At 39.7% G+C, this 8832-nt stretch overlaps 3 protein-coding genes across 6 annotated transcripts in view; 1 reads left to right on the forward strand and 2 right to left on the reverse strand.

Annotated features, from left to right (window-relative positions):
• The window catches only part of LOC109533002 (cell wall adhesin EAP1), a 14540-nt gene extending 9027 nt beyond the window's left edge, over positions 1-5513 (reverse strand). The window contains exons 1-5 of one of the 4 annotated variants that reach the window (XM_048662018.1): positions 5397-5513; positions 5000-5186; positions 4793-4938; positions 4085-4486; positions 3887-4031 (exon numbers count right to left, since the gene is read on the reverse strand). In XM_048662018.1, coding sequence (XP_048517975.1) covers positions 3967-4031; positions 4085-4486; positions 4793-4938; positions 5000-5186; positions 5397-5460 — 864 coding nt within the window. In that variant the 5' untranslated portion in view covers positions 5461-5513 and the 3' untranslated portion in view covers positions 3887-3966. Of the gene's footprint in view, positions 1-3886; positions 4032-4084; positions 4939-4999; positions 5187-5396 lie in introns of those variants that run through there. The other 3 variants (XM_048662016.1, XM_048662017.1, XM_048662015.1) reach the window with 3 other exon arrangements.
• LOC109542020 (prolow-density lipoprotein receptor-related protein 1) overlaps positions 1-8832 on the reverse strand; it is a 67851-nt gene that overhangs the window by 3668 nt on the left and 55351 nt on the right. The window lies entirely within an intron of this gene.
• The window catches only part of LOC109542029 (salivary glue protein Sgs-3), a gene marked incomplete in the record, with an annotated part of 1940 nt that continues 1780 nt past the window's right edge, over positions 8673-8832 (forward strand). Inside the window, 1 exon segment of the mRNA XM_048662024.1 lies at positions 8673-8832. Within this exon segment, the coding sequence (XP_048517981.1) occupies positions 8819-8832 (14 nt within the window).

Here is an 8832-nt window from a genome sequence, read left to right on the forward strand (position 1 = left end):
AAAAAATTTTAATCGTAAGGAGGAATTTTACTCCAAATTGTGAGATTCATATTAAGAGCAAAAAATTGTCGGTACTAAATCGTCATTTTAGGCTCACACCGACTTTAAGCCAAAGCTTAACGCAAGTAAGCCGTGCTTTAATGAAAGCAATTAGCAATCAAACCGAAAAAGTGTTTCTTTGTTAACTTAATTTTGTTATTATTATTTAAAATTATTTGTACTTTTCTCAGTGATTCATAGGAAGCTTCTAAAGCGCGCAAATTTCCAGCCTAAACATGATTTGTTGAAATTGTCTTGATAGCATGATTGAGACAAACAAAAACCGACATCAGTTTAAAAATAAATTATGATGATGATCGCTTTGCAAATATTGCAAAATCTCAATCAACAATCAAAACTGACATGTTTTTGTTAGTTAGATACGCCGAACAGGATTATCGGCGAAAAATCCCTGTGATATTAAAGGTCAGGAATCGCCCTCAGGCATTGTTTTCCCAACTTCCAGCTTCTCAAGCCATTTGCAGTTAAATCTCTGGGCATTTTTTGTGCCAAAAATCCGTTCACGCACAAAAATCTATCGTAGCATGACGTAGCAAATCGATTAGACTCATCAATATAAGTTAATAATAATTGTGTTCGATTTTACATAATGTGTGATCGAAACTTAATTGGCATACAATCATTCACATCAAGATACGATTAAACTCGAGCACCTGGGCATAGTTGACATGTCAAGCATAAAGTCGGTATTAGATAAGCGTGTTATCTTCGATGAGGCGCTGATCCACTAATAAATGTGACTCAAAATCTTCTAGAAGACTTTTTAACAGGGCAACAGACCCCAATCTTCAATCGCTTTCTGACCATCTTCAAACGGTCACTATCTGCCTGAAGTGACTCTTCTCGCCTTCCTGAAGCCATAGATTGGTCTTAAAGATTCTCGCTCTGTTGCTCACTTCTTCAGTTTAATCTTGCGGATATTATAATGGAAGATTTTACTTAGCGGAGATTCCAAAGCGATTCCAAAGGGAGTGGCTGAATTTGGGCACTCAATTTTCTTCTTTTGATATTGGCCCTTCTTCCATATCTTCCGCAATTTCCGCCACTGTGACGCATAAAGCTTCCTTTGAAGTTTCTTCAATATTTTAAGTTTTACCAGGAAGACTGGTGCACGTTCAAAACCTGCGTAGGTGCTTGGACTATTGTCTATTTTGCGCCTCTGCCCTCTAAAGTGTCTCACTTCCAACAGCAAGAGCGCAGCTACTTGAAATTCTCACATGTCATAGAAGAAACTGAAGTGTAGAAACTCTATGAATTTCATTGGAAACAAGAGCCATGTGGATTTTTGACAATTTTTCAAAATCTGCCCCAAACACTAGACTGTTTTTCGTTTGGCGCGTCTGCATTCTAAAATCGACTACTTTTAACTGTGGCCAGGCAGCCAGTTGAAGTTTGCACAAGTTATAGAAGAAACTCTAATCTAGAAATGTGATAAGTTTCATTCTCAAGCTGTGCCAGCTCGATTTTTTACAATTTTTCAAAATCTGCCTAAAACTAGAGTGTTTTTCATTTAGCGCGCCTCTATTTCGAAACGGCTTACTTTTAAATGTGACGCAGTAGCAACTTGAAATTCTCACCCGTTATACAAGAAGGTTAAATCTCTGAATCTGAAGAGTTTTGTTCTAAACCCGAGCCAACTGCGTTTTTGAAAATTTTTCAAAATCTGCCTTAGAAACTTGACTGTGTTGCATCTGCCGCGCTGCCTTTTCAAATGGCTCACTTTTAAGGACGATCAAGTAGCGACTTGAAATTCTCGTGTCTTATAGAGGAAGCCTGAATCTATCAACCCGGAAAGTTTCATTCTAAACAAGCTCGAGCTCGATTTTTGTCATTGTTTGAAAATCTTCCCCAAAACTGGACTGTTATTCATTTGACGCGTCTGCATTCTAAAATTGACTACTTTTAACTGTGACCAGGTAGCTACTTGAAGTTTACACACGTTATAGAAGAAACTCTAATCTAGAAAACCGATAAGTTTCATTGTCAAGCTGTGCCAGCTCGATTTTCTACAATTTTTCAAAATCTGCCTAAAACTAGAGTGTTTTTCATTATGCGCGCCTCTATTTCGAAACGGCTTAGTTTTAAATGTGACGCAGTAGCAACTTGAAATTCTCAACCGTTATACAAGAAGGTTAAATCTATAAATCTGAAAAGTTTTGTTCTAAACCCGAGCCAACTACATTTTTGATAATTTTTCAAAATCTGCCCCTAAACCCGAGCCTAGAAAATGGACTGTTCTTCATCCGTCGCGTCTGCATTCTCAAATGGCTCACTTTTAAAGACGATCAAGTAGCGACTTGAAATTCTCGTGTCTTATAGAGGAAACCTGAATCTATCAACCCGGAAAGTTTCATTCTAAACAAGCTCGAGCTCGATTTTTGTCATTGTTTGAAAATCTGCGCCGAAACTAGGCTGTTTTTCACTTGGCGTGTCTGCATTCTAAAATCGATTACTTTTAAGTGCGACCAGGTAGCTACTTGAAGTTTACACACGTTATAGAAGAAACTCTAATCTAGAAATCCTATAAGTTTCATTCTCAAGCTGTGCCAGCTCGATTTTTTACAATTTTTCAAAATCTGCCTAAAAACTAGAGTGTTTTTAATTTATCGCGCCTCTATCCCCAAACGGCTTACTTTTAAGTGTGAACCAGTAGCGACTTGAAATTCTCACCGGTTATACAAGAAAGTTAAATCTATCAATCTGAAAAGTTTTGTTCTAAACCCGAGCCAACTGCATTTTTGATAATTTTTCAAAATCTGCCCTAAAAACTTCACTGTTTTGCATCCGTCGCCTCTGCATTCTCAAATGGCTCACTTTTAAAGACGATCAAGTAGCGACTTGAAATTTTCGCGTCTTATAGAGGAAACCTGAATCTATCAACGCGGAAAGTTTCATTCTAAACAAGCTCGAGCTAGATTTTTGTCATTGTTTGAAAATCTGCGCCGAAACTAGACTGTTTTTCATTTGGCGTGTCTGCATTCTAAAATCGATTACTTTTAACTGTGACCAGGTAGCTACTTGAAGTTTGCACAAGTTGTAGAAGAAACTCTAATCTAAAAATTCGATAAGTTTCATTCTCAAGCTGTACCAGCTCGGTTTTTTACAATTTTTCAAAATCTGCCTAAAACTAGAGTGTTTTTCATTGAGCGCGCCTCTATTTCGAAACGGCTTACTTTTAAATGTGACGCAGTAGCGACTTGAAATTCTCACCCGTGATACAAGAAGGTTAAATCTATGAATCTGAAAAGTTTCGTTCTAAACCCGAGCCAACTGCGTTTTTCATAATTTTTCAAAATCTGCCCTAGAAATTTGACTGTTTTGCATCCGTCGCGTCTGCATTCTCAAATGGCTCACTCTTAAAGACGATCAAGTAGCGACTTGAAATTCTCGTGTCTTATAGAGGAAACTTGAATCTATCAATCCGGAAAGTTTCATCCTAAACAAGCGAAAGCTCGATTTTTGACACAGTTTCCAAAAGTGCCCAGAAACTAGACAGTTTCCTTTCGGCACGTCTGGTTTCTTTGATGGTTCACTTCCAAACGTAATCAAGTACCAACTTCAAGTTTTCACCAGTGATAGAAAACACTTCACTTTACAAATCCCAAAAGTTCCGCTGTAAACTAACGCTTCCCTCATTTCTGGCAAATTTTTAAATCCCGCTCCTGAAACATGACTGAAAATGTTTCCCATTCGGTCCTCTCGCCTCATTTCCAAACATCAGCAAGCAGCGACTTAAAATTTTCACACCTTCAAGGCTCCCAAACGTTCGTTTTGTGCCAGCAAGCTCAAAACTCACTTTAGGGCTGAAGAAAAGAAAACACCCACATACAAGAAAAATAATTTAATCAAATCTAGCAAGTTGACAAAATCCCTGAGTACGATGCATGTGGGTTGCTGCCTCACGGCTCAATGGTGGTGAGGGTCCCAGCAGGGTTCCCACCAGTACAACCAGCAGGGAATATAGGGACGAGCTGCAAGAAAAATCATTCCAGCTAATTCCAGAAAATCCTGCTTGCTCACTTACCAGATGTGGGATCTACTGGCGGTATGACTGAAGAAGATTCAGTAGACGGCCGTGTTGTAGTCGTACTAGTAGTAGTGGACGGAGTATTTGGAGCTAAAGTTGTAGTTGTTGTAGGAGTGTCTGGAGCTACAGGAGTAGTTGTTGAAGGAGGAGTATCTGGAGGTGGGCTAGAAGGTGCTGTAGAAGGACTATCTGGAGCTGGACTAGAAGTTGTTGTAGAGGGAGTATCTGGAGCTGGAGAAGAGGTTGTTGTAGGAGTGTCTGGAGCTACAGGAGTAGTTGTTGGAGGAGGAGTATCTGGAGGTGGGCTAGAAGGTGCTGTAGAAGGAGTATCTGGAGCTGGAGAAGAGGTTGTTGTAGGAGTGTCTGGAGCCACAGGAGTAGTTGTTGGAGGAGGAGTATCTGGAGGTGGGCTAGAAGGAGTACGTGGAGCTGTAGTAGAAGTTGTGGAGGGAGTATCTGGGGCTGCAGGAGTAGTTGTTGTAGAAGGAGTGTCTGGAGCTACAGGAGTAGTTGTTGGAGGGGGAGTATCTGGAGGTGGACTAGAAGGTGCTGTAGAAGGACTATCTGGAGCTGGACTAGAAGTTGTTGTAGACGGAGTATCTGGAGCTGGAGAAGAGGTTGTTGTAGGAGTATCTGGAGCTACAGGAGTAGTTGTTGTCGGAGGAGTATCCGGAGGTGGGCTAGAAGATGCTGTAGAAGGAGTATCTGGAGGTGGGCTAGAAGGTGCTGTAGAAGGAGCATCTGGAGCTGGACTTGAAGTTGTTGCAGGAGGAGTATCTGGAGCTACAGGAGAAGTTGCAGTAGAAGGAGTGTCTGGAGCTGGAGTAGAAGCATCTGTTGGTACCAAAGGCCTACGAACGTGAAACGCATTAAACCCACTGCTCCTTATAGAAGAGAATGAAGTCGACATACGGTTCAGTAGGGTCATCCCAGCCCTTCCCAGTGCATCCTGCACTGGCAGCATAATCGCAAACATCACTAGACGGATTGAAGTTCAAAGTAGCTGGACAAGAGAACTCGTAGGCAATTCCATTGGCGCAACTCCAGTACTTCGTGCAATCATCGTCGGCAAAGAAGGCACCGTTAGTGGAACATGGAGCTGTAAACAAACATGTTTTCTTCTGATTACTTCAAGTACTGCTGTCGCGATTACACGCACAAATTCGTCAAAAATGATCAAATAATATGCGTTTCAGGGACGTGTTGATAAGTACTTGTTTTCGAGTAGGTTGCCGCGACTTTTCAGCGTTTTTGAACAGGAAAAGCAGAATTTTGACTGTTAGAGTGTCAGTTGATGAGCAATACTCACGGGCTGGCGATGATAGCACGCTAATAGCGCACGTTGTAATTAGTAGCACAAATGACCACTGCATTGTATCGGTCGCGTTTTTTCCGTATAACAATGTGGTTGTTCACTGGGGCCCGGTTATTTATACCACACTTTCAACCCCACTTGATAAAAGACACTTCAGATATATTGGAAAAAAATTGATACGGAATTTTTCTAGAACAATGGCCGGTCCATGGCGCGCTACTTTTCTGGGATAACCAACCTGATCGATAACATTTTTGGGGTTTTACTTGCTTCTTTTGGGGTTTCAACATTTTTCCTTGTAATTTATATGCACTTTATTGAAAACTATGCACTGCGTTAAGTTGCAGCTGCAGCCTGGATTTATCTCATTGAATTTAGGGAGTTTAACAGGGTGAAATTGAAGCTCATCTGGTAAAATCCCACTAAACCAAAACATTTGCTGGTTTTTCATTGTAAAACGTTTGACTTGCAGTGCTTTATCTCATCGGATTTGTTTTAAGCTGGCTGTTATTATTGCACGTATTGGGAAACATTCAAAGGTCGTTTTTTGGGTTTTTCACACTGAACAGTAGCATATTAATTAAAATTTGTCGAACATTGTCGAAAAACCGACCAGTTTCCAACAATGTCTTCAATGAAAAGTTCACTTGATTACAAGTGTTTTACAGATGGTTTTTATGACCGCTTTCAGGGGCAGCTTTGAGAAGGCAGGAAAACCGAACGCTCATGTTTCATAAGCGAAATTTAAAAATTTGCCAAAAATGAAGGAAGCGTTTGTTTGCATCGAAACTTTCGGGATTTATAAGCTGATGTGTCTTTTATCATACCTGAAAATTTTAAGTGGCTGCTTGCTCCCGCTTGCATCCGAGGCACTTAAGAAGGCAACGTGCCGAATGGAAAACCGCCAAGTTTCTAGGGCGGTTTTTGAATCGTTGCCCAAAATTCACCTGCGATTGGTTTACAGCCAAACTCTCACACTTTATCGGCTTAAGTTTTCTCTATCAATTGTGAAAATTTCAACCTTTTTTATTTTCCTGTTTAAGCAGGCTTGAATGTGAGGCATTTAAAAAGGCAGACATGTCGAATGGAAAACAGTCTAATTTCTAGGCATATTTTGGAAAATTGTCAGAAATCGAGCTGGGGTGCATTTCGAACAAAACTCTTCAGATTCATAGATTTAACCTTCTTGTATAACGGGTGAGAATTTCAAGTCGCTACTGGTTCACGTTTAAAAGTAAGCCGTTTGGGAGTAGAGGCCTGCTAAATGAAACACACTCTAGTTTTTAGGCATATTTTGAAAAATTGTAAAAAATCGAGCTGGCATAGCCTGAGAATGGAACTTATACCATTTATAGATTAGAGTTTCTTCTATAAATTGTGTAAACTTCAAGTCACAAGCTACCTGGTCACAGTTAAAAGTAGTCGATTTTAGAATGCAGACGCGCCAAATTAAAAACAGTCTCGCTTTGGCGCAGATTTTCAAACAATGACAAAAATCGAGCTGCAGCTTGTTTAGAATGAAACTTTCCGGATTGATAGATTCAGGTTTCCTCTATAAGACACGAGAATTCCAAGTCGCTACTTGATCGTCTTTAAAAGCGAGCCATTTGAGAATGAAGACGCGGCAGATGCAAAACAGTCAAATTTCTAGAGCAGATTTTGAAAAATTTTCAAAAACGCAGTTGCTTCGGGTTTAGAACAAAACTCTTCAGTTTCATAGATTTAACCTTCTTGTATAACGGGTGAGAATTTCAAGTCGCTACTGGTTTACGTTTAAAAGTAAGCCGTTTGGGAATAGAGGCCTGCAGAATGAAAAACCCTCTAGTTTTTAGGCATATTTTGAAAAATTCTATAAAATCGAGCTGGCACGGCTTGAGAATGAAACTTATAGCATTTCTAGATTAGAGTTTCTTCTATAACTTATGCATACTTCAAGTAGCTACCTGGTCACAGTTAAAAGTAGTCGATTTTTGAATGCAGACGCGCCAAATGAAAAACAGTCTAGTTTTTGGGGCAGATTTTCAAACAATGACAAAAATCGAGCTGCAGTTTGTTTAGAATGAAACTTTCCGGATTGATAGATTCAGGTTTCCTCTATAAGACACGAGAATTTCAAGTCGCTACTTGATCGTCTTTAAAAGCGAGCCATTTGAGAATGAAGACGCGGCAGATGCAAAACAGTCAAATTTCTAGAGCAGATTTTGAAAAAATTTCAAAAACGCAGTTGCTTCGGGTTTATAACAAAACTCTTCAGTTTCATAGATTTAACCTTCTTGTATAACGGGTGAGAATTTCAAGTCGCTACTGGCTCACATTTAAAAGTAAGCCGTTTGGGAATAGAGGCGCCCTAAATGAAAAACACTCTGGTTTTTAGGCAGATTTTGAAAAATTGTATAAAATCGAGCTGGCACAACTGGAGAATGAAACTTACAGGATTTCTAGATTAGAGTTTCTTCTACAACTTGGGTAAACTTCAAGTAGTGACCTGGTCACAGTTAAAAGTAGTCGATTTTAGAATGCAGACGCGCAAAATGAAAAACAGTCTAGTTTTTGGGGCAGATTTTCAAACAATGACAAAAATCGAGCTGCAGCTTGTTTAGAATAAAACTTTCCGGATTGATAGATTCAGGTTTCCTCTATAAGACACGAGAATTTCAAGTCGCTACTCGATCGTATTTAAGAGTGAGCCATTTGAGAATGCAGACGCGGCGGATGCAAAACTGTCCAGTTTCTAAGGTAGATTTTGAAAAATTATCAAAAATGTAGTTGGCTCGGGTTTAAAACCAAACTTTTCAAACTCATAGACTTAACCTTGTTGTATAACGGATGAGAATTTCAAGTTGCTACTGGCTCACATTTAAAAGTAAGCCGTTTGGGAATAGAGGCGCCCTAAATGAAAAACACTCTAGTTTTAGGCAGATTTTGAAAAATTGTAAAAACTCGAGCTGGCACAGCTTGAGAATGAAACTTACAGGATTTCTAGATCACAGTTTCTTCTACAACATGTATAAACTTCAACTAGCTACCTGGTCACAGTTAAAAGTAGTCGATTTTAGAATGAAAACAGTCTAGTTTTGGGGCAGATTTGTAGAGGCAGGCAGAAATCGCCCTCTAAACCTGACAATACGGTTTCACTTCGCATGATCAAATCAATTGAAATGTATTGAAAAATGCGGATTTCTTCAAAATCGGCGAAAAATCACTCCAAACTTTGATCAAGTGGCCGATAAAAGATTGACGGAAATGACACTGAAAAATACTGCGTTCGTTTGAAGTGCACCAATCGCCTTCTCGGAAACTACAGAACAATCACGTCCTTCTCAAAAAATCGCTATCTGGTTGGCGAAAATCTGTATAAATACCCTAAAGGGGGTCTCCGGAACGGCCAGTGATCCAAATAGCCTCAATAAGGAAAAATGAAGATCTACAC

The sequence above is a fragment of the Dendroctonus ponderosae genome, unplaced genomic scaffold (genome assembly GCF_020466585.1).
Source record: "Dendroctonus ponderosae isolate FM_Combo_2020 unplaced genomic scaffold, Dpon_F_20191213v2 Dpon_F_20191213_10, whole genome shotgun sequence".
Lineage (NCBI taxonomy): Eukaryota > Metazoa > Arthropoda > Insecta > Coleoptera > Curculionidae > Dendroctonus > Dendroctonus ponderosae.